The sequence below is a fragment of the Calonectris borealis genome, chromosome 10 (assembly GCF_964195595.1).
Source record: "Calonectris borealis chromosome 10, bCalBor7.hap1.2, whole genome shotgun sequence".
NCBI lineage: Eukaryota > Metazoa > Chordata > Aves > Procellariiformes > Procellariidae > Calonectris > Calonectris borealis.
In genome coordinates, this window is record NC_134321.1 from 22,413,210 (window position 1) to 22,441,057 (window position 27,848).

The 27,848-nt window shown below is 42.7% G+C and overlaps 3 protein-coding genes across 9 annotated transcripts in view; 1 reads left to right on the plus strand and 2 right to left on the minus strand.

Annotated features, from left to right (window-relative positions):
• Nucleotides 1–1,379: 1,379 nt before the first annotated feature.
• On the minus strand, nucleotides 1,380–6,666 carry MKRN2OS (MKRN2 opposite strand). Of its 2 annotated transcripts, none has more exons than XM_075159391.1 (4): nucleotides 6,360–6,666; nucleotides 5,656–6,111; nucleotides 4,966–5,128; nucleotides 1,380–2,115 (listed from the first exon to the last, which is right to left on the minus strand). In XM_075159391.1, exons 2-4 carry the CDS (start codon nucleotides 5,666–5,668, stop codon nucleotides 1,896–1,898), a joined length of 396 nt encoding a protein of 131 aa, XP_075015492.1. In that variant the 5' UTR covers nucleotides 5,669–6,111; nucleotides 6,360–6,666; the 3' UTR covers nucleotides 1,380–1,895. The 2 variants fall into 2 exon arrangements, with proteins under 2 accessions (XP_075015492.1, XP_075015491.1); XM_075159390.1 differs by having other exon boundaries at nucleotides 6,062–6,111; nucleotides 6,360–6,598.
• Nucleotides 6,667–6,712: 46 nt separating this feature from the next.
• On the plus strand, nucleotides 6,713–21,161 carry MKRN2 (makorin ring finger protein 2). Its single transcript, XM_075159388.1, has 9 exons — nucleotides 6,713–6,798; nucleotides 7,302–7,430; nucleotides 9,095–9,273; nucleotides 10,058–10,362; nucleotides 11,874–12,088; nucleotides 13,630–13,740; nucleotides 15,915–16,059; nucleotides 16,708–16,863; nucleotides 21,076–21,161. Exons 1-8 carry the CDS (start codon nucleotides 6,773–6,775, stop codon nucleotides 16,849–16,851), a joined length of 1,254 nt encoding a protein of 417 aa, XP_075015489.1. The 5' UTR covers nucleotides 6,713–6,772; the 3' UTR covers nucleotides 16,852–16,863; nucleotides 21,076–21,161.
• Nucleotides 20,549–27,848, minus strand: part of RAF1 (Raf-1 proto-oncogene, serine/threonine kinase) — a 46,072-nt gene continuing 38,772 nt past the window's right edge. For all 6 annotated transcript variants that reach the window (XM_075159380.1, XM_075159385.1, XM_075159386.1 and 3 more), the window contains 4 exons: nucleotides 27,067–27,185; nucleotides 24,571–24,702; nucleotides 22,667–22,801; nucleotides 20,549–21,705 (listed from right to left, as the gene is read on the minus strand). In XM_075159380.1, the coding sequence (XP_075015481.1) occupies nucleotides 21,565–21,705; nucleotides 22,667–22,801; nucleotides 24,571–24,702; nucleotides 27,067–27,185 (527 nt within the window). In that variant the 3' untranslated portion in view covers nucleotides 20,549–21,564. The remainder of the gene's footprint in view (nucleotides 21,706–22,666; nucleotides 22,802–24,570; nucleotides 24,703–27,066; nucleotides 27,186–27,848) is intronic.

A 27,848-nucleotide genomic window follows, 5' to 3' on the forward strand; every position in this document is an offset into this window, starting at 1 on the left:
CATCTTAGCCTTTGAACAACAGGCTTCCTTGCTTCACCGCACTGTTAAGATTGGGTTTTTTCCCCCGTGTTGTGAGAGAACACGTTTGCTGCACCAGTAAGGTACGTTACAGCTGGTGACAATGACACTCTTTTGAATTTTCTTTGGGCTGTTTGCGTTCACTATAAAAGGGGGTTTGCCTCCTGGTCGCAGGAAATTTTCCAGGGCTGATAAAAATTCTGTGAACTCGGACTGTTCCCACCAAACACAAAACCACAATCTTCTTTACTTAGGCAGTTTAGATTGTAAGGCCATCTCGTGAATGCAGGAAACTACGTACAACTCAAAGTGGAAGATCTTCTGCTCTTCGCTTTCATTTAATACAACTTCTACTGGAAAGATGTAAAATGAAAACATTAATTGCATAATAGCTGTTTCAAGCTGAACAGGTACGTAAGTGTTGACTGTACATAGCAAGGTGTTTTATTTCTAGCTGCAGTTGACTGTCCTTCATGTTTCAGTTATTTGATACAACAGTATCAGATTGTTGTACCATAGCACCGATACTTGCCATTGTATTTATATTTTACCAATTAAAATACAGTACTTAAATGAAGTATGGATTCTGATTGACTCAGAAATAGCATACCGTAATTTTTTTTGTAAGCCAAATCCTAGCTGAAGAATTCTGACTTGCAGTAGGAGTGGGTGGATAGGAGGTCTCTAACAGCAGCAGAGAATCTGTTTCTAACCAGCACATTTCAAGCTGGTTGTCTCTATTGCGTTGTGTTTTTGAGTATGTTTTTAAAGGAGCTATAACTTAGAATTTAGCAAGAAGTGGAAGAACATGGTGGGGGGAAGTGTGTAAGATGTGGTGTAGGTGTACGCAGCTAGAGAGTATGGGGGGGCAGGGTTAATGCAGTTTGTGTATACAAAAGTATAAACTAGATGTGGACAAAACCCCAATCATTTATGATTACTTCTCCCTCTTTGAGAAAATGGGACCTACATCTACAACCAGCTTCCTTTGCAAAAATTAGTAGAAGGAAAAAAAGCTGAAATTATTTTCTTAAAACTACAATGTAAGTAAATAAAGTGAAACTGCACAAAATTATGGACTGCACAATTTTCACCTCAGCATACACTTCCATGTAATGTACAATAGGTAAAAGTGCTGTTGGAGGATCTTTTTAATTTTTTTTTAACTTAGATTTCTTTTTGTTAAGTTCTGAAGTTTTAACTCTGAGATAAATCCTGAGGAGTCTGTTGCTTATTACAGATACTAACAGATAGAGACACTAAATTACCATCTTTTAATACTAAGCATCTGTCTTGGTTTGAGGAATAAATGTGCAAAATGTAAAGAAGAATTGGAAAAGAAATATGTCTGGCAAAGAGGCTGGATTTATTTGTTGTTATATTTATTAGTAATTGAAGAAAAATAACTTTGCATGTAGTGAATCTGCATTAAGTCATGGACTTTAGATTTCAGCAGCACGCAAGCACAAATATCCTTTTTTCACTCATCACTAAACAAATGTGACAGGAAAAAACATTTTGGTTTGCTACAGCTTGTTACCACAGCTCATTTGTTAAAACCCTTAATTACACAGCAGTTACAATTTCTAGTATCAAGTGTCTTGGCAGAACAGAGCATATAGTGAATGTAAATAGGAAAACATTTTGCCATATGAATAGTTCCCATAGAAATTTTCTGTAGTGTGTACATTGTATGTATGTTATTTCATTCAAATGCACAAGTTCACCTTCCATGATGTGCAGGTTAAGGTGTGAAGTTAATTGTGTTTTTAAATACATTAAGTAGATCATGCATCTTAAACCCTGAGATTTGGAGTCTTAGGATTTCCTTTTCCTATTGCACATTGTAGATGTTTTAATATAGCAACTTGTCATTTTCAGCACTGTTTTTCTTGATCAGGAAGGGGCACAATGTAGAAATCATTAGCTGTTAGCTCCTGATGCAGAGTAATGTATTTGGAAGCTTTCTTTGTCTGTGGGATCACAAATTTCTCTGTAAATTCACTTTTACTCATTTGCTGTTTCCCTTGTGCCGTCAGTACACTGTTAATGAATGCCAGTGCGTATGTGTAGCAGTTGTGGTCATGTTCTTCATACCTAGGAAAAATATCTCGTTAGTAAGAGTTAGCACCAATCCATTAATTACTGCACACGGATGAATATTTTACTGAGTGAAATAAGAAAGCGCATGCTCCCCAAGAACTATTGCCACTTTCCCTGGATGCTAGTGCTTAAATATATTCTATTCATCACAAGTTGTACTGTCCAGCCAGGGATACTAGAAACTGTGAGCATAAAAGAAAAAAAGAGGGCTGCAGACTCTACAATAATGAGTTCTTATGTTTTATACTTATTTGGCTTTTATGTTGTTAACCTTTGCTCTTCCATGTATTGTTATTCTGTTTTCTTGAAAACTTCTTCCTGCAGCAGTAACGTCAACTGTGTGCCACCATGTGCGCTTGTTTCAGTGGCATTAACTTGGAAGCTTATTTAAAATCAAGTAAATTCTATCACTAATATGTTGATACATTGCTATACGGTGTGCCACTCAACCTCCCATTGGCAATAACTTGTGCCAACTGTGCAAGGACAGAAATACTAACTGAATAGGAGGAGTAGCCATGTAAAATGTTCTTGCCTCTTTTCTTCTTTTTTCCCCCCCGCTACCCTAACCTAGGACCATATGGCATTACCTGTTCTGTTCACGGTCAGAACGTTTCTCAGATTCTCCCAAATGTTTCATCTTGGCCACTAACAACTTCAGTAATTTATTCCATTCCCTCACCACATAGTGCTGCTTTTTCCACTGGCCCTGTGTAACTGCATTTGATAGAGACCTGCTCAGACTCCTGTTTGCCATCTGCCTAGTCCTCGAGCTGCTTCCGTAATTGCCTCATCCTGTGTCATTTTTCCCTTGTTCTTCCTAGCCCTGTGACTCATTCCTTGCCTCGTACTGTCAGTGGCTCCACGGTCTGTCTTGCCACAGGGAATCTTCTGTGAGGCTTGCCTGTCAGCCCGGGGAATTTACAAGGTGTTTTGGCAAGATCTGAGGACTAATGGTACCAAAAGCAACCCTGCGACCCGGAGCCCCGTTCAGGACAGCTCGCTGTTTTCTTCAAAGCTCTTCTGGTTTGTTAAGGGTATCTGAAGTGACCTGTGAGCTCCCATTTAGTAAGCAAGCAATTTGCTACAGTGTACTTACTTTACCAGAATAATTGTTAAGGAAAAATAACTATGAGTAATTTCAAGAGTGACCATCGTCACTGTGCAGTACAAACCATCTGGAAATTACACTGGAAAAAACGTTGGGTTCACCAGCTCAGGGCTGAATCTGCAGAGCGCTGCAGCACGTCTGGAGAATTTACGTTCTGTACCCAAGTGCTTTACTGAATCAGTTCCACGATTAAGCAGAGCACGTAACTTTTCCTTTTTGTATTTATAATGCAAAAGATTCTGTAATACACTTCTTATTACCATCTGTGTCTTCCAGTTAGCATCTCATTTTTGGGAAGCAAGTCTTTATATCCTGACAAGCAACCCCAGTTATCTTTCAGTAATTTAAGATATTGTTGGTCATGGCTGTGGCCGCTGTTCTTTGCTGCTGTTCTATACCATCCTTCCAGTAAATGAAAAGCAATCAAGAAAATTAGAATCAGCTTGGCCTGAACCCAAAGGAGTTACAGGATTAGTTTAGTGTTCCTGTCCACTGAAAAAATAAACAGAGGAAGTTAAGTGAACTCCTTCTAAGATGTTAATTTTCAGCAGTTTAGTGGTTGCTGGTCTGTTTGTGGAAAAAGTAGGTCACTTTGTCAGGAGGGGCAGACGGAGGAAAACCAAAGAAAAGCTTGTAGAAGAGATGCAGACATCTATCCACCTTCTACCAATGCTTTTTTGACATCAAGTTAATTTTAGTAATAATGTTAGGGCACTGGGAACCATAAAAGTATCAAAGAGAGACAATCCTGTTGGCTTTACAAGTTCCGTAGACATTTAAAAATTCTATTGCAGGTCAAATTCTTTCATCTCCTGGTACTAGGGAGATAATACCTTATCTCTGAAATTTTATAGTCAAGCACACACAGAATTGCTAAAACCTGATTTTGATTTGTTGTGTTTTATTTTTCTTTTATATAAGATGACGTCTACGTTCATTAACTTAAAATACTTCACAGAACTATGCTCAGACAGGCTGTTTGTTAAATGTACTGTTACTGATGAACAGTTCAAGGACCGGTGTTTTCTTGGGGAGCAGGCTTGGTGATGTGGCAGCGCGTGTTTTAGCTGGGCTGCGTAACTTGTAACGCTGTCATCAGGCGTTAACTTCAAGGAAGGCTACAAAGAACTGAACATTCTCATTAGAACATACTGGTTTAATTCAAAATCTGTGGAAGTCTTTCTATATTTACCTATCCAAAGCAATGTTATGAACCAGCTGGAAGAGCTGGAAACGAGCCTGACTGTGTTGCCCATTTCTGATCACTGACAACAAAGAAGTCATTTGGATGCAAGATCTGGGCAGCCTCTAAATGCAAATCCACCTAGAACTGTTGAAACCTAGACGAAATAATTACAGAATTGCAGCTGGACTTTTCTACTTCTGTACCCAGCAGTATACTCTTCAAGGCAATGTTCCAGTGAACTGGGGTTTTTCTTTCACGCAAAACTCTTCTGTGGCTGAAGAAAACTTCCCTAAAATGATATCTATTTTAGAGCTTTTACATTCCAGCAGATGAGTTTGTTACTTACTACTAAAAAATACTCTTTTTCTGTTTAGCAAGGCCACTAAGTTTCCAGACAGCCTGACAACGCTGTTTAGACTGGCTTGTTAGAAATGTGTGTTCTAAAGGAGTGAGTGAACCACAAGCCTCGCAGGGTCCAAAACGGAATAGCCCAGTTTATCATCCCAGACTAAAAACCCCTATTGCATCCAGCTTTGAAACTACATACCTGTGAGGAAGCCAGGCCTCTCCCACAGAAAACTCCTCTAGGAGCGTATCCCACTGCTGAAGAAGCCCAAACATGTCTGGCTGTACTAGTGGGATGCTAATGCACTGTTCCCATCCAGTTTCAGCTCTGTGAATGCCCTCTTCGTTGTAATTATACACCACGCCTGAAAATAAAGAGCAACAGATTGTCAGGTGGCACTGGAGAATCAGGTTCATAGCCTTTGCTTTTGTGTTTGGGTGTTTTTTTTTTTTAAGTGATGAAAACTGCTACTAGTTTTCCATACTGCCGTTTCTTCTTAGACTAGCTATACCCTAGCTTGCCATCAGTGGCTTCTGTGGCTACAGAGCAGAAAACGCAGTCCTTGCTTTTATCAAAAGCCTGTTTTCATTTTTACAATGTAATTTCAGATGTCTTTTGATAATGAAAGCAACTTAAGGACAACCAGGCTTTTTAAACGCCCGAATTAGACCATTTTTATATTAAATAAATATCTCAAGTGAGATTTTGCAGGATGGGCCTACTTTAGGAGAACCTGATGTATTTTTTAATGTGTTTTTTTTAACGGTATTATTTTATTAGGGGTATTTTTAGAATTAGAAGAAACTGTGTTTAAGTCAAAATTTCCTGAAACTTCTTTAAGAAAGTAGGGTGCCCAGCTTTCTACTTCCCTGTGTCAGGAATAGAAGTCACCTCTCCATTCCATTCTGTGCAGCTCCTCAGCACGAGAGGAGAGGTGTACGGCTTTGATTTGAAGCTCTGTGTGCTCACTGCTGCAAGGCGAGATAAATTCTTGGACTCGGTATTTTTTGATCTTTACATGATACTCTTCTGTCGTGAACAGCTAAGCGCCCGGTTCCGACACCTGCAGCACGCTGAGGAAGCACGCGCTCTTCAACAGCCAAGCATCAGGATACTTGGATGCTGCAGCCTGCATTTTTCACAGGTACCAGATACTGCTGCAGCAGCGGAGGTGGCTCTGAAATAACCCGCGCAATCCGGATTCCCTCAGGTGAGGGGCAGAGCGGAACGGGGCACGCAGTCTAAATGCAAGCTATGGGAGATGGGCAGCAGCTCGTAAGGCAAAAGTACTTTTTACCACTACTATTGGTTATTCCAACGTGGAGATCAGATTTCCCGTCGTATCCCCTGAAAGAAAAGCAGCGGCGTTGGCGATGGGTGCCCGCGGGGACAGCCGCCCTCCCGCCGTCCCTCCCGGGGCAGGCGGCACCCGGCCGGGCGGCAGAACCCCACGGCCCACACGGAGAAGGCATTTTCATTGCCGAAGGAGAGCGGCGCCGGGGCCCAGCCCGGCAGCCTGAGCCTGTGACAGGGCGGCGGAGGCCGCCCCGTGCCCGGGCCTCCCCCTCTGCCCGGGGGCCGCCCGCCCTGCCTACCCGAGGAAGGTGCCGGCGGCGGGCCGGAGCAGGAAGGCGCGGGGCTGGCGGTGGCCGTGGCGGAAGGGGCTGGGGAGGCGGACGGGGGCGGCGGCCAGCCCGGCGCCGCGCAGGGGGCGGCCGCAGGCGGGGCAGCGCGGCGGCGGCCGGCGGCAGAAGATGTCGGCCCGGCAGTGCCGCACCCGCAGGATGGCGGCCTCCGCCATGGCGGCGCTCCGCTCCGTCGCCCGCCTCTCTATGGTCCGGCTGAGCGGCGCTCTAGCCTGCCCCGCCGCGCCTCTGTGGCGCGGCGCGTCGGTGAATAGTGTCCGTGCGGGGGGCGGTGTCGCGGCCCCGCCTGGCTCCGCCCTTCCTCCCGCGGCGGAGCGGAACCCGGCGCGGGGAGCCGGCCGGGGCGGGCCGGCGGGGCGAGGATGAGCACGAAGCAGGTGACCTGCAGGTGAGCGCCGCCGCCCCGGCCCGGCCCGGGGCCTGCCCGCCCGCCCCCCGCCCGGGACGGCCCCGCCGCCCCGGCCCGCGGGGCCGCTTGGGGCCTGCTCGCGGCGAGGGCAAGGTCGCGGAGGCCTCCCCCGCCCCGGCCTCCGTGCCGCCCCTCGCGCGGGCGGGGCCGGGCGGCCGCTGCCCCGGGGCACACGCCGCGGGAGCGCGTTTTCCTCCGCCGGGGGAAGGCCGGGCTCGGCAGCGCCAGCCGCTCGGCCGGTCACGGGCCGGTGCGTCTCTGGGAGGCGGCGGCAGGAGCTGCCCGGTGCCCGCCGCTGCCCGCGGCGGGGCTGCGGGGAGCTGTTAGGGTCCCGGTCCCGGGGCGCGGCCTCCTGAGCGGGATCTTTGTTCCGAGAAAGGAGCGAGGCCGGGTGGGGGCGGAAATGCCTTCCAAAGTTTCCTCCGGGAAGTAAAGCGTTCATCGTTACAGAACGTTCTCTGACCGGAACCGCTTCTCCCCAGGTACTACGTGCAGGGAGTGTGTCGGGAGGGGAACAAGTGTCTGTTCTCGCACGACTTATCTACGAGCAAATCCTCCACCATCTGCAAGTACTACCAGAAGGGACAGTGTGCCTATGGAGCTCGGTGCAGGTAAAGACCCGGCTCCTTTTGGAACAGTGAGTTCGGAAGAACTGGGCATAATCATCACGTGCAGTCAGCTTTACACTCCAGGGAATCAAAGATCAAGATACGACTTTTTACATGACAAAGGGAATGAAGTAATATATTACGGATGAGCTTTTTCTCCCCTGACCAAAACCAGCTTATGGATGCAGTATTATAGTTTTACTCTGTCTTGGCTTCAGCAATTATTTTACTCTGTAGAAATTAAACTTCAGGTTTCACGTATGTTTTTCATCTGGTTCTTGTTATAGTAAGACCTATTAAAGACAAAAGCCAGAGCCTCAGGTGTGCAGCTTCACATGAAATAGTGCCTGGCTGTGCGGTTTGCTTTCCGCGTGACTGAAGTGGCTGGAAGCGGGCAGTGTTCCGGCAGCGCTTCACTCGCTTCTCCTGACGTAGCTCGTAGTCCCCTTCAAGCAGATTCTAATGCATAGTTTTGAGGACTTTCAGTTCTGTCTTAGAGCAAAGTGTTTTTCTCACGCTCCCCTCGGTTTGGTGGGAAAGCTGAACAGTACCACACCCTTTCCTCAAGTCTTCTGTTTAAAACTCCTTGAGAAACGCTCTAGTAAATGCTATGCCTTAGTTAATGTTGTTACATTCCATCAGGGATGTGCCACAGGGCAGCCCGTGGCTCCTTGGTGGAAAAATTCTGGTCACGGATGAGAAGCCTCTGTTTGTACCTTCCCCCGGCAACAATGGGATCTCGTGGCATTGCTGCGGTTGCAAAGGCTTAGTTACATTTCCTTTCCTTTGCTGAGTTCTTGGTACCAAACTTGGATCAGGAGGCTGAACATCGGTGATTCCTGTAGCTTCTGTAAGCTGCTCACATGGAACTAGTAATGTTTAATGTTGCTGGCCACCATGTTATTCACGGGGGCCACCTCGTACGCCGACTGGACCGTAGTGATGGCGGCAAGGCGCGTTGCGGTTCCACTCCAGCTGGTTTGCTCTAGTTCAGGGCACTCGCACATAAGCAATTCGTGTATACGGCACGTCTGTGGGCACCGAGTACAGGACCAGAAACAGATACAGAGAATATTTTTGTTCCCATCAAAAAACTCTAGGGTTCAGGTGTTTCCATGGCTGTACTGGACCAGGCTCTTTGCTGCACTGATTGCTTCTGCTCTGCTGCTGGAGTATATTTCCATAGCTTTACCGGATGTTTCGAGTCCTTTCCTATCCCATAGGCAAATACTGCATCTTCGCCTGTGGTGTTGGAGCGTGAAGTCTAAGTGTTGCTGCTTGTAAGGGGAAAACAAGACCACGAAATGTCGCTCCTTCCTGCACAGCGTTTTGACGTTCCTTCTCTGAGAAATGCCAGCAAACCTGTTTGTGCGAGGGGATGACGAAGATCTAATTTAATATGCACATGAATAATGTCCTTTCAGCTATGCTGGCTGTCTCTGGAGAAGAAACTATAGGTGTGCTTTTAGAGGCATCTCTTTTCTGAGGCTGAGAAACCTTTTAGTCTGGCTTTGAAAGAGTTCAGTCGACTTGTCAGAACAATCCTTTAAAAAAAAAAAAAGTAACTATTCAGTTTTATTTTGTTTAAATATTCATCAGGGGAGCTGTCCCGCTGCTGTGCCAAGTTTACCCTTTGTAACACTTGTTTTGTCTTTTTCCTGTCGCAGGTATGATCACACCAGACTTCCTGCGTCGGGGGCTGCAGCGGCCCCTGCGCCGCCTCCCCTCTCATCGGCAGCGCTGCACAACCCTCGCCATCCTCCCGAGCACGGCGCGCCGATAATCAGGAGCAAACTGCACGAGACTGGCAAGCGGGAGAAGAAAACGCTAGTGCTCAGGGACAGAAGTGAGTGGGAGCGGTGCGGTGCTCGTCCTCCTTGGTGCTTGATAGGAGTTAGGTAGTTCTTCCTCCTTTTATTACTTGAGTTTCATGGACAGCCGGAGAGGTGCAGTCGGACTTCCTACCCGACGAGGCCTCTTTCCTGGAAAAGCTTGTGCCTGTCAGCACTTTTTAATGACCGTGTCTAGCTGACTGGCTTTTAGCCTGGTGTTTCCTGAAGGATGGGGTTTTTTGGGGTCTTCTTTTGCTTTGATTTGGGTTTTTTGGTTAAAATATCTCTGCCTCTCAGATCTTTTTGTGCAGTTTGTTCTCAACGTGAGGGCATTTGAAATGGTGAGAAACCTGGCTGCTTTGTGCCACAGAGGACGTGCTCTCTGGAGGATTGTTCCTGAGGGCTGGCACAGAGGCACGGAGACATCCGTCCACGCCTGACAGGCCGGGCGGCGGAGCCGAGCCCCCCTGCCGCCTGCACGCTGCTCCCGCCTGTTCTCGCTGTCGCAGTGAACGGGCCAGTTGCCCTAATGTGAAATGAGAGGATTTTTTAGCCTATTTGTAAACAGAAAACAGCTGAAGAAATCTTGAAATCAAACTTTTCAGTAGATAGTTTGTGAAAATCCTTGTGATTTGTGAGCGAAAGGGGCTTAGAGATCAGATTTCATTGAGAAGAAAACTTTTGAAAAAAAAAAAAAAACAAACAACTGGTAATCGTTGGAAAGAAAGTCTGTGGAGCTTTTTGCGTGGGTTTGGTGCAGGGTCTTCTATGGTTCATATTATGTTTCTGTTTCCCAAGATCTGTGTGGCTTGAGTGAAGAAAAGCAGAAGCCCAGTGCCACAAGCGATGTGGTGTGTTGCAGTGACCAAAACGATAACCTGGAAATGAAGCCCCATTCGTATTTGGAAGCTATTTGCAGCGGACTGGAAGATCCGGTAGCTGGAAGCTCCTGTGCTGATGGAGAGCAGCTGTGTCCTTACGCTGCGGCGGGAGCGTGCCACTTCGGAGATCGCTGCCTTTACCTCCACGGAGACGTGTGTGAGATATGTGGATTGCAAGTACTTCACCCTTTCGACCAAGAACAGAGGAAGGCTCACGAGATGGTAATAGTAACGTGAAATCGGTGTGAGATTTGCCTTGCGAAGTGCGAGATTTGGTTTGTTTGCTCTAAAATCCAAAGATGTGTTTTGTAGAAGAGCCTGTTGTTCCAAAGAGCTTTTGTTTTATTGTTTGTCTAGCTATAAAATGATTCTGAGTGGTCTGTTCAAGCATCTGGGGCTTAACTGGTAATGATGATGCAGATAGCCTTTTACAGCAACTTCTTTTCTTCCCATTTCATCCCTATGGGAAACTTGCCTGCAGCCTTCTCCCAGAACACCCTAAAGCTCTACCAGGAAGATGTCTTTTGTAGCTTACACGACGTCTCAATGGTACGTTGTGTACGGTGGGGGAGGGGAACTGTGGGCTGCTGGTGCCTCCTGAGAGATCGCCCCGCCGGTCGGCTGAGTCGCCTCTTCAGGTGTCCCCTCTTGGCCGTGGCTGATTTCAGGGCGGGGTTAAGTAGGGGCAGACAAAGATTTTGGAGCTGAACTTGAGGTAGGACGGCTGGATGAGGAATTGGTTGGGTAGAGGTGGGCTTAAGGGGCTGCTCTTTTCTCTGCCTGGCTACCAGATGTAGGTCAGGGCTGGTCAGGAGCAGGAGTTCTCAAGGCTGAGGAGGAGAAAGAGCAGTTAGTGGTTACTGAATCGTGAGTGTCTCCAGAATCTGGAATAGGATCCAAGGGGTTAAAAATCTCAGCTTTTGTGCAGTTGACGTATACTTGCAAAACGTGCTGGTGTAGGAGTTCTCACTTCTCCCGGGAGCTCGCTGGTATCTGGCAGGGTATGGCGTCACCGCTGCTCTCAGGGGCTCGGCTCCGGAAGCGGAGCTTGCGTTGGGTGAGAAGGTGCAGTAGTCAGAATGCTGCTATTAATGTGGAATTATTTTGTGTCCTTTTTTATTATTATTATAATTTAAAGTCTTTTAAATTTCTTTCACTTGTCAAGTCCTGAGAACTTTGAAAATCAAGAGGTAAAACTATGCAGGTATAACCACCAGCTCACCTTATAGTGCTGTGAAAGTGTAAATCGGTTATTGATTGTCACTACTGGGATACTGTGCTGAGAAGTGCTGTAGGAAAGCCTGTAATGAGAGACTAATTCCTTAGCGAGGGTAAAACTTAGTATCTGGTGAATGTGCGTGGCCCTAATGCTAAGCAGAGTAACATCTTGAGTGTGGCACCCATTCTGGACCCTGAACTAGATGGTCTGCGGGGTGTTTGAAGCAATTCCTTGTGCAAATCCTGTTCTGTGACAGGGACACAGAAAGGTGTCAATGAGGAGTGTTCAGGCAGTTTTACTTCTGATACTCCCGAAGCTGCAGAGAACACTGAAGGGCTGAAATACGTGATTGAATTTAATGTTCTTAAATTATGACGATGAAGGGTAGGAATGATGCTCTTAATCAGTCTGCCTTATTTTTCCTGTAATAGATCCCTTTCCTAGACACTTTTGTTGTACAAGGAACAGGCTGATACATGGACTGCAGTAACCAATGACGTCTCTCCTGTGACAGATGTGCATGGCGACGTTTGAGCATGACATGGAGAAGGCCTTTGCCTTTCAGGCAAGCCAGGACAAAGTGTGCAGTATCTGCATGGAAGTGGTGTACGAGAAACCATCAGCCTCCGAGAGGAGGTTTGGGATCCTTTCCAACTGCAATCACACCTACTGCTTGTCTTGCATCCGGCAGTGGAGATGTGCCAAGCAGTTCGAGAATCCGATCATAAAGTAAGCTGATGTTAACCAGAGTCTCTTCTCTGGGGCCTGTGTCAGTGAGAGGGGCTCTCCGCTGTGCTTTGACTTGGTGCGGAAATAAAACGGGTGATAGGGGATTCCGTAGCCGTAAATGTTAACATAGCCCTCAATAAGATCTGAGCCTAAAAATCCTGGCCCAGGTGCTGGCAAATTCCTGTGAGAGCTACCTTCAAGCCCAGTAGGGCGCATGGGGTGTCCCTTGGTCTCAGATCCCTTGCACGCTGCGGTCCCCGCGGGAAGAGCTCGGCCCTCTGTAGCTTAGCCCTCTCTCGTTGTGTTTTTGGCGGGGCAAAGCGCACACGCGTAGGCTCTGGAAGAGCTGAGGCCTTGTTAACCTGTGCCCTGTGTGTAAAAACAGTAACTCCCTTTTTTCTATGTATGTGCTTAATTACTGGATTTTTCTCTAAATTATAGCTTACTCAAGCTAAATGTCCCACTAATCACACATTTATCTGTGTCTGAGTAAATGCCTTCATCTTCTAGCTCTATAAAAATGTATTCCAAACATGCTTCTCCTCAGATGAGAGAATTTAAAACATCCAATGAGGGCAGTTTCCTTTTTTGAGCATCTCTTTGAAAACTCTCTCAAATTACGAGCGTGCTGAGGAAAAGGTGGGAAATATTTTCAGTCTTCTGCCAAAATAGACTTTTCTGCACAACTTTAATTATAAATTGCATTGAAGTGAACGTTCGCTCGTTAGGACGTAACCTGTATTGGAGCTGAGCTTCTGTTGGACAGGTACTGCGGTATTCTGCCTACAGTAAGGACTGCGAGGGTTTTTTTCAGAAACAGCGCCCTGGAATCCGTTTTGAGTACGGATTAAATACCAACACAAATTCTTCAAACGTGTTCTTTACATTTCTCCATCACGGTGAACGTACCAGTTGTTGCAGAGTTAATCTAAAGGAGGGACTTGGCTTGGTTCTAAAAGCGCTGCCTGCTGGAGACCGGGTGTTCTGTGGGAGTTATGCGGGGGGTAATAACGCCTGTCCTGGGCTGTTGAGGTACCTGAAGTTGTGTATTTGGTTCTTGATCTTCGTTCCTCATGTAGAAATCCATCTCATAAAACCAGTAAGTGAACAACTCGTCACTGCTGGTAGGAGTCAGATCACGTTTCAAAAGGCGTAGAGACCTTCCTTTTTCTTTTCTCAACTGGTTCGGCTTTCTGCTGCGCGGGAGCTGCAGTCCTCGCGGGACAGTTACGGTTTAGTTCTGCGTATTGGGGTTAGCAGGTACAGTTTATTTCTGCATATTGGGGAAATACTTGCTACTTTTGCTCAAGTCTAGAAACAAACGCAAGGTGTCGCAAGCCCTGACTGCACTGAATTGGATTATTTCAACTGAAACTAATAACAAATGCGCACGGGTGTGTGAGGAGGTGTCTGCTGCTTCCGCGTGACAAACCATCTCCCTTTCCCTCAGGAGACTGCTCTTTCTGGCTGATTTATTGAGGAAAAGAATACTTACTCTCAGAAAGTAACGGAGCATTGCTGTTTTGTCTTGATCCATTAAGGTCTTGCCCGGAGTGCCGTGTGATATCCGAGTTTGTCATTCCCAGTGCGTATTGGGTAGAAGACCAGGAGAAGAAAAACGAGCTGATTGAGGCATTTAAGCAGGGAGTGGGGTAAGTTCAGTAACCGCAAATACTATTTACATTGTCCTTAAGATAGATACGCTGAGACTTAGTCAATCAAAGCGCCTGTATTTTTAAACTTTATGTAATGACAAACCATTCTACAGGGAATTCTTCATCTCTGTTAACACTTTTATTTAACTTTGTGACTGCTACGAAAGGGTCTGTGGCGTAATTATAGATCAGAAATTATTCAAACTCACTGTGCTCTGAAATGTTGAAGCTATTTCAGTTCGCTTGGCAAAATTGGCTTCATGCGTTTTCTGTTGATCCCTTAGACATAACTGCCCGGAAGGTTTTGTCGGTTACCGAGGAGAACAAATAGGGAAGGAAAATGTAATAGTCTCTTGAAGTAAGGGGTAAAAATTCACGGGCCTTTTGTGATGTCTACTGGAAATGGAAAATGCTACGTGACTGCATTCCTCTTATTGTCTAATAACGATTTGCCCGGTGCTTGGAGCACTGGGAGAGCTCTGCTGACGGGTGGTTTGACAGCAGCTTTGCCTGGAACGCGTGAGGGCTCTGTGGCTCGCAGAGCAGTGAGACACCGTTACGTATCTCATCTCCTTGCTCGCTCTTTTTAAGGCAGACAAGCAGAGCTGTGCTTGACCCGAGTGAGCGATGACCACTTTGCTGAAGGTTGTGCAGCTTTATTCGGTGATGTGCCCCAACCTTTAAACATGCCCCTTGGAGTGCAGAAGAAAATAGGCCTAACTTAAAACTGCGCGTAGCTGTGGCTGCTGGCTTCTCAGCCGCCTGGGAAGCCTTAAGCCTCTGAAGCCCTGTTTTAACACAGCGGAAGAATTGTTGAAAGCAGTACTGCTCCATTAAATGAATCCAGCATCTTGTCTTGTTTTATCTTATAGTCAGGCAAAATATTTAAATAATCACTTTAAACAGAGGTTCTTCAGATACAGTTTGTTTTCAATACCCTATTGCTGTCGTGGGTTTTCATTTTAATTCATAAGGACTTTGAATTGCGGGTGGTAAGTTGCGCTCAAAAGCCTCAGCTTAGTGCAGTTTTTAAACGGCCGTGTTCTCTGCAAGGTGAGCTTTGGTGTTACCGGACCAGCGGTGCTGGGCAGTGCTGGAAGTTGGGTTTGGCTCTTGTCAGGAAGAGAATACAGAAAGGGTTTTTGCCTAAGTGCTCAGCTAAGACTGATACATTGTGTTGTAGCTGGAATTTCTGTACCAAAGAGGTTTTTATGGATAGATCTCTTGGCAGTCAGTTCAGCTTGAGGATTTAGTATTGCATGGAGTGAAAAAATGCTAATAAAGAGGCGTCTAAGCTAAGAGCAGGGGTCATGCCAGCACAAATCCAGTCCGCTTTATATGCCAGCGCAGGAGGGAAAAAGTCAGATCTAGAAACGTGGAAGTCTCAGACCACTTGAGTTCCAAACCGAGACAAGTTCATTCTGCTTTTAATGCACTGCCTGGTTGGGGGTTTTGGTTGTTTTGGGGTTTTTATTATTGTTGTGCTTTCTTCTCCATTTAGTTGCTGTTTGGTAGACTGCATTTATGCCTTAGGAACCAGTTTCACCACTATTTGCATATTAATGCAAGTTCAATTGCATTTTCTCTGCAGTTTCCTCATCAGATGTTTTTCATTGTAGAACAATCCCTCAGCCCCTGGCCACCACCCCGAGTACTGTCGCATGAGCGTTGTAAGGAACACCCTTACAAAAATGTGCTACACAGCTAGAACAGCTTAGTTGAACCACCAAGCCGATGGAAACTTTAACGAAGTATTATCATAGAACTTCCAAAGGAGATGATGAGAGGAACGGGTGCATAAAAATGTAGTGGTAGAAAATACAGGAGAGGAACGTTACTAGAGAAATAGCGACGGATTTGTTCATTATGATGAACATGCATGTGTAGGATCGATGATCTTCTTTGAACACCCCTCACTTTCCGTGTCTTACAATAGTTTAATTTTTTTTGATTTATGATGCTGTTTTATGTATTTCTTTGTTTGCTTTTAATAATCTTTCCCACCTATTTTGACTGCTATCAGTTAGGGAATGGGAGACCAAAACTCCTGGTGTGTTGACAGGAGCAGTACTTTGCGTCACTGACTGGGGATGAGATAAGCAGCCGTGGAGCGTGAACTGTATCCATTTCCTACTAGCTGAAGGCATAACGCTCTCTTCTAATTAAATCAGGAAAAAACCCTGCAAGTACTTTGAACAAGGGAAAGGAACTTGCCCGTTTGGAGGAAAGTGTCTTTACCTTCATGCTTATCCAGATGGGACAAGAGCTGAACCTGAAAAACCACGGAAACAGCTCAGCTCTGAGGGGACTGTGCGGGTAAGGGAATATTCCAGTCAAGTGTAATTAAAAACACATTTTGAATGTCAAGTGTACCACTTCAATATGTTTCATACCATGCGCGGCCCTGGAGAAGTGAAGAAAGCATCCCTCAATTTTCCTTGAGGCACAGGTTTGTTATTAGGGAAAGGAGAAGGCACCTTTCATTTCATAGCAAGAATTTATTAGTGTTTATTTTTTCAACCAATCTTTCTCATGGCAAACCTTTCTTCTAAGGAATTCTGCCATTAAAGCTTTCACCGGCAGTATTAAAAACTCATCTCACGTGCCTGCAAGTAGCTGGCGATAAGACCAGCTAAAATGGTTAAAGCCTTCTCAAAAACTCGTTATGGCTTGGCCACCACCCTGAATGGTCAAGGCAGGCCTACATTAATTCAGATACAGCTCGTTAACACGGGCCAGTTCGACCTCGCTCTACTCGTACTGTAACGCTGGGGAGAGCGGTTGTCACTTTGAATTTAACAGCAAATGTTGCTGAGAGTGTTAGTAAATCCCAGCACAAAGCCAGCGTTTGAATCTCAACTTCTGACTTTTTTTAATGAAGAAATAACGCTGATAATGGAAAATACTTGGACGGAGCTGTGACAAGTTCTGGCTCGTGCTCAATCAGATTTTCTTCTATTCCAGTTCTTCAATTCTGTTCGCCTGTGGGACTTTATCGAAGACAGAGAAAGTAGGACTGTGACCAGCACAGACGACGAAGTAACAGAACTTGGAGAACTTTTCATGCACCTTTCTGGGGCCGATGAGGATTCTGCTACTTCTCAATAAAGAGAACCAAAGGTGCTGTCTTCTAGAGCAGCCTAGCTATTTATTTAGCGATGCTTTTACTTTCTACAGCACAGTTAGAATGAATGTGCCCTGTGGTTTACTTGTGCAGTCCTGGTAAAGTTTTCAGATAGTTTTTGTATGGCAACAAAATTACTAAAATATATTTAAATAGTTAAATTGATTGCATGGAAAAAAATCCCTTAATCCCAAGAGGGTTTTCTCCCTCTTTGGCCTAACATATGCTGTCTTGTGCGTTGAGCGGTAGTGTAAATACAGCTCCTCTCTTAACATTTAAAGCTTAAGCTGTTAAAAACTGTTGCTAAATCTATTTTGGGTGCTTTCTTTTTCCCACTAAATCAACTAAATGTATATCTACAAAAATCCACTGGGAATAATGGTCAGTGTAGCTTTTTCTTCCTTAAAAAGAAGATTTAATAACTAATATACTATACCTCAAAGTAGTACCTAGAGCTCAGAATCCATTTTACTGTGTTTTCATAGTGAGTGTGTCAGTAGTGGGGCCTGGACCCTGCCTGGCTTTCAAAGACTGCGCAAGTCAAGCTCCTGCCCTTGTTTAAAATAATTAAAGTGTATAGTGGCAGGAAGCGTCTCTCAGAGCACCCACTGTAAAGCAAATACAACTGTACTAACATATTCAGGCAGAGCAATGCTGGAGTCACAACATACAGCTAAATTAAATTTACAGCACAAATTGGATTTTGGAAACTCTATAATGAGAGTAAGTAGTTATTGCAACAGTACTAGTTAGATTTTTCTTCAATTTAACTAGTTCGGATGTATTTAACTGGAAGGGAAACCTTGATTCAGGTTAAATGAAGTAGCCAAAATTAAATGAAGTAACTAAATAATTTTCTGATCAGCTTACGTCAGTGATCTTATCGTTTGCAACTCTACAACATAAATAATTTCTGTTACAAAGGAAACAATTATTTTTAACTGCTGCTTTTCTTAACACTGCGGCTGATCCTTGGGCTTTCCTATCCCACCTCTGGCACAGTGCGATCCCTTTCCGAAGCCGTTACACAGCCTCAGACCAGCCCCGTTTCCAGGCTCCTCCCGTGCCGCGGGCAGACAGCGCTGCTGGGGGCGCAGGCAAAGTTCGAACACGGCCCACGCAAGGGACCCTGCAGGCGGCCGCGCTGCAGCCTCGCCCCGGGCCCTCTCCGGAGCGCTCCCCGGCCCTCCTGGCGCCCTCGTTCCTTGGGAGGGCCCTGGCTCCAGCCGCCCGTTGCCTTTTTCAGATGAAGGACAGCGCTGCCCAAGGCCTGGGAGGTGTGGGGTGCTCTGAGTTAACAGAATTGCTACTGGATTTTATTTTTGTTAAAAATTTAATTCATGTTTGTGTTGCAAAAGCAATTTGATTGTGAAATTGGATATAAGAAGTTAATTCTGCTGCAAGTCATTTGTACTAACTTTGCAGTTACACTCAAAATGGCCACTGAGTAAGACAGCATTAACACAGGAGTACAAGCAGAGCTTCCTCAAGCACATTCAGCACACAATCTTAAAGTAAGTAGAGGGCCAATTTAACAAGGGCCTGAGGATGAGACTGCACACCCTTGGGAGGTTGCATCTGCTTTAAAGACTCGAGCGTTTCAGAAAGTTTGATTGTTGAGACAACAGAAATTATTTGTATTGTGAAGCAAAGCATATTTAGAGACACTTGTGCAAAAAGCCTGATGTCAGCACAGCAAATAGGGCGCTGCTTTGATGGTTAAAAACTAGGATCTAGGTCACTGTCATAAAGCAAACAGCAGGAACCTTAATCTGGGATTCAAACATTTTTAAATGGCACCAAATTAGTGACTCCAGGATTATCCGCTTCGTCTGCTGGTTGGCATTTCTGGGTCAAAACTGAAGCTGAGAAACGTCCTGCATGAAAATACTGCATTTCTGTAAGGGTTCCAACAGAAGGGGGAGAACTCCCCCATCTCTGCTGGCCCACGGTTCCCTCAAATTGAACATGCAAATTTTGCTCTCTGTTCTGACCTAGGACATGTAACTTTTCCACAATTGTTTCTACTCTAAAGTTAATTTTTAACAATGCTCACTGCGAAGTCAGGCCTTAGCTTGTATCTGTAACAACTTACTCGTCAGGCAAGGTGAAGGATCCCTGGGGAGATGTAGTACTGCAAGATGAATGCTCAAGAGCACTTGCCCATAGTTTCTAACCCAAAACACTTACACCCCTTAGCCTCCCTGCTGAAGCTTGTTTCTAGCTGGTCTTACACATACTTTTTTCCCAGAGAGAAATATTTTCAGTAATAAAATGTACCAAAAAAAGTCAATGGAGAGGATGTTCTTTACCTTAAACAAGACTTGCCCCAAGAAGACATAAACCAGGTAACAATAGTCTGAAATTAAAAAGGTAACTTGTTTTTCAAAGCTACCTAGGGACAACATAAAGAGAAGTGTTAATGTAAGAGTAGTAAGACTTAGAAACTCAGACCTTTTCAGTTCTTCACTTAGCAGCTTTCATCTAATTTGACATCAAGTGCTGGTCAAAATAAGCCTATTTATCAAAAATATATTAATTTTTCAAGAGACACAGAACCTGTTTTAAAAATCAGGAGTTAATGGTTTCTTTTTGGAAATTAGAGCTAAAGTAAAAACAGCTTACCATTTCTCCTTCTTTTCCCCTTCTTAAACTCTTTCTTTATTAAAATGAAGGTAAAATAAGAGATAAATGATGTCTAGAGAGGCCTGCAGTTAAAATACCAAGAATATTATTAAAAATCATGCAGAACTATATGGAACAGTTTCTGTCAACCCTCAATTTACTTTTGAGCATGACTGTAAAATCTGCTTGCTCAATTATCACCTCAGGATTAATATTCCACCCTTCTTACAATGTTATACGACATTCTGAGGACAGACAGTCTAGATGGTTTTTTTAAGTATGTGTCTGGCTTATGTACTTCAAGTTCCTCTCTCCCCTTTCATAAGCGCTTTGTAGTTTTTTTTGCTTGCTGCGAGTAAGAAGCTGAAGTGGCTGTTTTGACATTACAGGCTGTTAAGAGCTGCGCATGTAAGCTGTCAAAATTCACAGCAAAAGTATTTTGCCTAACGAATTTCAGGCAGCAGTTTAGATTGAGATAACAATGGTTACAGACGTCTCGTCTCTTCACTCACGAGACCTCAGCAATGTATTCAGACAGGAGCCCCACACTTACCTGTATGTGCAGAGAAACGCACAAAATCCCAAGCTCCCATTCCAAGAACGGACACTTGCCTTCACTCTTTCCCTAATGAACATATTTAAACACAATGCTATTTAAAAAATAAATTCTTAGAGTAAACCACCTATATTTTGTCATCTGCAGAGTTTAGCCAAGACAACAAAACACTCACTTCTAAGTAGAAACAGGTTCACAGAAAATAAAATGCAGAGGAAAATCGGTGCAGTGAAATAGCTTGATAGTGCATCAGTGTAGGTATCTTAATAAGTAGATGCTGCTGAAAGATTATTACAGTAGAATAAAAAACATCTTGTAAAGAATGTGATTGGAAACCTATAGGTTGTCATATCAAGTGTGTTTTTACTTGAAGTGCTATTACCTATTCTAGTAACTTTTAAAAAATTATTCAGAATGTCATTTTCTGAGTTTTTCAAGTCTAGATGTACATGTCAGAACTGTGGATTACTACATTAAATAATGACATTGAATCTTAAACCTAAAATTTAATTTATTTTATTAAAATAAGATAATCAGAGGAACCTTGGCTTACAATAAATGCATTTTCTCAGGAGCAATAAAAACAAAATTAAAACCCAAATCAGCAAGAAAAACTGTATATGCTCAGTTTCCTCTTGATAGTGCATCTCTTGGACGACAGCTTCAGATGGGATGAAGACTATGCTCATTTTGCAGAAGTATACGGATAATGTTAATTAGCCTTTTCTCAGCCACAAAAGCCTGTCTTTCCGCACTTACCACCTCATTGGGCTGCAAGAGACAAGTCAATAGTACCAAAGTAAGCTGCTTAAGTTACTGAAGATGACCGTAGCAAGACTGGCTAGCTTCCTTCTCTGAGCAGTACAGTTCAGAATATATTCCATTCTTTTGCAAGAGTTTTTCTTCTATGTGCAAAACTATTGCAAAACTATTTTGTGTTGAATTAGCATTTTAACTTATTTCATTGGCTTGATGAAAGCTCTTAGGCAGGAGCTGATTTCCAGAAAGTTTTTTCCTCTTCCCTCAGTCCTGTTTGCAGATACCCATTTCAGGCGAAACTCCCCCAACATGAAGTGGCACATGGCGTGGGGCAATCAAGGAGCACCGTAACGCATCATCTTTCCTCAAACGCCGAGGCAAGCCCATATCCTTGCCATAAAAAATACCAGTTTATCAACAGATTCAGATCAATCCAGAAACACTGCCAAAGAAACATCCATCGCTTCTGTGTATGGGAAAAATAAGGCTCAAGTGCATCTATTAAAAAAATAGTAATAGATCTCTTGATTTATAGTCTGTTAACTATCCCAGTAAAAGAAACTGTAGAAAAAGGCAATGTGGAGCTGTGTCCCTGCAGGATAAGAACTGCAGAAATCCTTAGCAGCTTGTTCTTAAAACTGGGACGCAGATAATCCTGCTGGCACTGATCCTGTACACTGAGGCATTCAAAGCACAACTTCTGTTACTTCTGTTCCTTTCCCATCACCGGAGAGAACCAGGGAAGGGGAGCACGATCCTAGAACACGGGTAGTCTCGTGGATGTTAATGTGCATGAATTTATGTCCTCTGTGTGGGCGGCACGATGCAGAGATGGTTCAGAAGCACTCCGGTTGATTTTGGGTAAAGAGTGTTGCAGCAATTCAATGGACGACAGTATCTGGGGGAAACACACGTAAAACGAAAAGAAGGCTTGTTAGAGCTGCTTGTCTGTTTAAGTCTTAAACCTTCATTTATTATGGCTTTGAGTATACCCTTAAGAGCAACAATGTACTATGTGGAGACACTGAAAACAACAGTGTAGGAATGCACCGTACAGTTCCATTGCTATGAGGAGTCTGAGTTACAGACGATGGGAGGATACTTTTCATTAGTTCACAGACATGATCAATTAACAAGCATCTATGCAATTCTCCAACAGAGTAACAGGGAAAGAATCGCATCTTCTGCCTAACAGTCTGTTTAGAAAACAACATTTAGAAAGAACTTTTTAAACAACAAAAGTTAAACTTGATTGTAACAGCAAGAAGTTATTTTTCCAAAATCTGCTGATATTTAATTCCAGTTATTTAATGAGTACAAGAAAGTACCTTCATCATCCTCATAGTGACAGGAAAAGGTAAAGTATCCTTTGTAAAAATACCAAAAATTGCTACATGAATTTAAATCCCCCAGTGGATTTTGTTTGCTTGTTCATAGTTGTGGGGAAAGAAAGGAGGAATGGTCTCTCATTTCCCTCAAATCTACACTAAAATAAAATGTAAATACAAAGATAGATTTGATTTTTATTGGGTTAGGGTTTTTTTGCTTACCTCTAAAATGGGTCAGATGTTGAAAAGCAAACTGCTGTAGTATTAGTCTAACGCTGCTTCAGTCTGCATGCATATTTTTTAATGACCTTTACAGGAGTTATGTACAATCAGAATAACAAACTGCCTAAGGGAGCTGGGTTATGAAAGATGCATATATGAATAAAGACAAAAATAGGAAGCAGGCTGCACTTTATTCCTATGTCTACCTTCAGTTTCTCAACCAAAGCTTGTATCCCTGTGGCATGTTTTGTGTGCTAATGGCTATTTATAAAACACTCTGAAACTGTTACATGCAGAAAACACACTTACTTGTGGAAACAGAGGTCGTTCTTCCCTAACTTTCTTCAAACAGTCTGCTACAAGTCTCTTCATTGCTTTGGGGCAGTTCTTGTACAATTTACTGAGGTCTGGAGAAGCATACCCTCGGCCAACCATGAAAATAATCTGAAAAAGAAGCAGCAAGTAGCAGAAAACCAAAGTTGTAGAAGTTGTTTCACTGGTTGATAGCTTTAGTGTCCCAAAGCGATTAAACATGAGTGCCAAAGGCACACACACCAGCAGGTACTTGCAGATTTGTCCAAATTAGTTAACCGAAACAACGGTCCTGCTTTTGTACAATGTAGGACATGATTAAATCAGAGTGACGCTGTGGTCTGTAATGCTCAACAAGTGAAGGCACCATTGCATTCAGAATGGAAGAGGAGATACTACATGACATGCACATGACATGGCAGTTTCCTTCAACTGAAGGCTACAATGACAAACGATCCTCAGTTTGAGCAGTTATAAGCAGCCAGCCAATTTGGCACAGCAGCTTAATCCGTCAGTAGAACTGTACTTTCAGTTCTCTGTAAAACATGTTGCAAAAGGAGATGTACAGCTAGCAAGTTGAAAGAGATCATCATAACTAACGATAACTAATGCAGCAAAAAAGGAAATGGGGTTTGGTTTGGTTTGTTTCGAGACAAACAATAAAAGACTTAATTAGTGTAGGAAATTACATTTTCTGTTTTAGTCCAAGTTAATAGTGTCATTATTTAGGATTTTCATCAGACTTCCAGTAACCTTAATAGTTGACTATTTAGTATTGATAAGACTATTATCTGGTAAAATGGTAGGCTTGGTTGGTTGAGAGGAGTTTGTTTGCGTGTGGGTTTTACTGGGGGGGAGGAGGGGTAAACAGAACTAACTGTGCTATTGTTTCTTTTTCAACTGATGTTGTCTCAGGGGAAAAAAAAAGGGTCAATATAGTGTCGCTAAAATAAGGTCTCAGTGTTGTTCTCCAGGAAATACGCTATCCCTCCCCAGAAAACTTAACTTGAGGGTCAAGTGTCACATGTTTTGCGACAGTAATGATTATTAAAGCTTGCATATAATTTCAATATTATTAATTAAAACACATTCCAATATCCCAATTTGTAGACAACCTTAAAAATAAGAAAAAACTTCCTTAACTTAACAGAACTGGCCTCTTCTACTTGGAATACAGATTATATAACATAATAGGGGCTAAAATCTAATAGTTTGTCCCCATACACACACACTTCTCATTATAAGATCTTAATTTTAAAAAAACAACAAAAACCACAAACCACAACTGAGGATCAGCAAAACAGACATCAAAAATATCTAACAGTCTAAGTTCCTGCCCTACATGAGTGAGCTCTACACTTGCTAAGCCAGACAAAGCATTCATGTAAAGAGAACAGTTGAGGTTTCTGTCCTTAATGTGCATCTTTATAATTATTGGTTAACTGACTGGTAAGAATACAATTTAGTAAAGACTAAATCACACAGACTAACATTCAATACTAAAAGGTTTGACAATAGCCACTATTTTTTTTCCCTTAGTAAAAAACACAGAATCCAATCTTGCTGATATAAGAACAGCGTATTTAATATCAAAAGGGAAATTTCACATAACCGCAAATATATAAACCAAGATTTTACTGATGCAGCCAAAGCTTTAACCCATGAATAAATTAACAGGGCACTTAAAATGTTTATTAAAAAAATTTTTCCTTTGAGTAACTGTCACTGTCAATACTAAAGTAAACATTCAATTACACAGATTTACTGCCTGCTGAAACAAATCATGTTGTAAACAACATTTCAATTCTTGTTTTGCATTTGTCTTTATCTTACATTTCTCAAGGACAACAAAACGTACTATGCCCAGAAATAAAATGCAGCATTCAAAGACTGTTTCGTACCTGATCTCGGTTGTTTATGTGGGAGTATGGCAACTCTCCTGTCATTAGTTCATATAATACTATTCCATAGGAGTAGACATCTGACTGAAAACTAAACGGGTTACTATCCTGCATCCGTATCACTTCTGGTGCCTGTAGAAGGAGGAAAAAAGAAACAAATTATGAGCAATATTAATAGAACTTAGAAACGGAAGAGACAAGAGAAGGGGAAAATACTTGGAAAGCAGACAGTGAGCTCAACCAAAACTTAGTGAACAAAGGATACCTCAGAAGCTTTGATGAGTTTTAGCCAAGGCTCTGGAAAAGTTCGGGCAGTGCTACTCTACATCTTATTAAAAAAAATCAATACAATTAAGAGTAAACAAAAAAGCAATCCTTTAATTCAACGGGCATTTTACCATTAGAAAAATTATTATTATTCCGATTTGCAATATATATTGACTTTTGTTACATCTACGTACAACTGAGTCCGAGTCTCTCACCATCAGTTCTTAAACAGGTATCGATGTTAACGGGGGAAAATACAAAATTCTAATACAGACTTAATCTCTTGTAAAATTGATACCAAAACATTTACATGAAACATGAAAGCCAAATATGAAATAGCATATATTGAAGATCAGGGAAGAAGTGCAAGAGCATTCTCGCATCTTTGCAAAACAAAGCAAAATTATGAAGCTAAAGAACTTAAAAGAAACAATGTTGAATGATTTAATAAAACAAGATATAAACCATCAAAATATCTTTCCTGTTGACTAAGATTTTTTTTTTCCCCCTAAAGAAGTCCCTCAGAATTACTGAGCAAAGTACTAGTTAAAGTACAACAGTACAACAACAAAAACCCAGTACGAGATTATATCAACTTTCAAGGAAACAGAATCAACCTCCCCTTCTACGTAATGACGACTCAGCAAAGATGGTATATAAATTATTGAAATGAAAAAAACTGCAATGAGCAAAAATGCAGAGTTTTTTTTCTAAGATCTGTTTCATGTGTATTGGCATACTATTAGGTAAGTTAGTTTTAAATCCTTTTATGGAAAGCTGTAAAAAGCTTTGGCTTTTTGCATTTTTTTTAAAGAAAAAACTGTTTCTACTTTTGTAACTGTTTCAGGTGATTTGTGTATTTTATAGGTCACAAACAAATCTTGGCCATGACTTTTCTCAAAATACAAATACTTAAGTAACAACGAAGGCTGCAAGCCTAGTAATAAAGAATAATTTTTTAAAAGGAAAACCTGTTTCACGTAACACCTGCAGCTCATTAAATGCTAAATATCTAAAGATTTAAAATATACTAACATGTAGCATTCAGCAAGTCATTTTTATTTGAATATGCGTCCCTGAAGTACATGCCACAAATGTTGCTGCGTGCCCTATCCTGGGAGCTAGAAAATACTGCTGATCAGTCTACATACTGAATTTAAGTAAACTGCATCATATTAACAAAAATGGGTCAAGTGAAACATCAACAAAATATTTTATTTGAGCGCTAAATAAGACATTCTTGCATAATTTTAATGATGCCTTTTAACCTGGTAACAGGCACTGTTCCACTTTTTCCATTTACCCCACTGAAGTCGCACATTTGAAAAGTTACTAAATAGATTTTCTCCAGGTGATTTTTGGAAGGAAAATTGTGGATCTGCCTTTTAAGTTCCGGCAGAAGCTAAACATAAGGCAGTTGGTGGGAACATCCTCTCAGACAAGGACTTTGCAGTACACTTCCAAAACAAACTCCATAAACTTTGCAGTAGAACTTGAGAACTTCTGTACCTGAACTGACACTCATCTGCTACAGTTCTTCTGAGCTCCCTCAAAACCTACCACAACTCTCTGGCGCAGGGTAGGGAGCAGTAGTGGGCCTAACAGCAGTATCTTGGTATATAAACGTTTTACCACAGTACCAAAGCTGAATTGCACTCACTCCCGTACTTCAAGAAGCACTCCCTATCCCTTCCCTAGTCCCCTGCCAAAGCTGCCGAATGTGCGATCAGCAAGTGTGTGTGAGAAGGGATGTTGCCAAGTCCCAAGCAGGGAGCAGGGGAAGAAGAGGCCGCAACGAAGAACACGGAGAAAGATAGAGTCTAACCGACCCCACAAAGCCACCATTAAGCAGATTAAAGCCTGCTCTCCAGTGAGACAAGCCCATTTGGGGAAAGGCAGGATTACAGTGGGAGAAAGGCTCTGCTCTCCCCTCGGAACAGCTCCTTGCAGTTCCACTGACAGCCCTGTCTCTGCCCTGAATATTTAAAATAACTCCAAAAAGGAAAAGGAGAATCCTTGGGTGAACGGTGTCTACTTTGGACAATTAAGTACTCCAGCACTTCATTATTCAATTTTAACTTGTCCTACAACTGGAATAAAAGTCTACACAGTACTAACAGCATATGTTGATTCATTTAGATTTAAAGCTTTAAAATAGTATTCAAGTGACGAAACATATATTAAGAGTGAAAGCCAGCTATTTAAAAAGCAGTGAAAAGTTTTGCTCACCATCCACAAAATTGAACCAGTGGGCTGTTCCACCTGTTGAGATCCACTCCACCTGGATTTTACAGTTGCCAGTCCAAAGTCTCCTATTTTCACTGTGAGGCCTTCATGAAGAAATATATCTAAACATTTGTTAAAGAAATTCTGTAGAAAACTTGAGTAAACAATTCTGAATTTTCTGACATGATTACAAAATGCCTGGCTAGGTTATCACAAATGCAAGCCAACTATCCAAGAATATTGCTGATTATTTTTTTCAAACCTGCTACGAGTTGTATCTTAAGCAGAAGAAAAGTAATTTTATGGCATCCATATTTAGAGAGTTAACATAGACTAAAGAAGACCAGATGTTTCAGCATTATTTGTACATTTTTCTTTATGGTGAGTTAGGATAGAAATCAACTGTGTTAATTAACATCAATGACTGCAGGTACTTAAATAACTGGTGTCAAGAGACACATAGGGAAACAACATAGAAGACATCACAACTCGAAAAAGAAAACTAAGAAGAAACAATTACAAGTATTTATCAAAATAAAATCTATTTACATAAAGCTCTCGGGCAGATCTCTGAGATTTAACTATGATTTAACTACTTCAACTGGAAATATACACTGTACTGTATGTAATCTATCTACTTAACAGATTTGTCTGTTAAGATTGATAGCTAGCACTTCCTTTGTTGGGGTTATTTTAAGAAGGTATCATTTTACAATTTCGTTTAACAATGTTTTAAGTTCAAAAAGACGATTCAGAAATATAAACATGACAGACTCCTAGTTCTC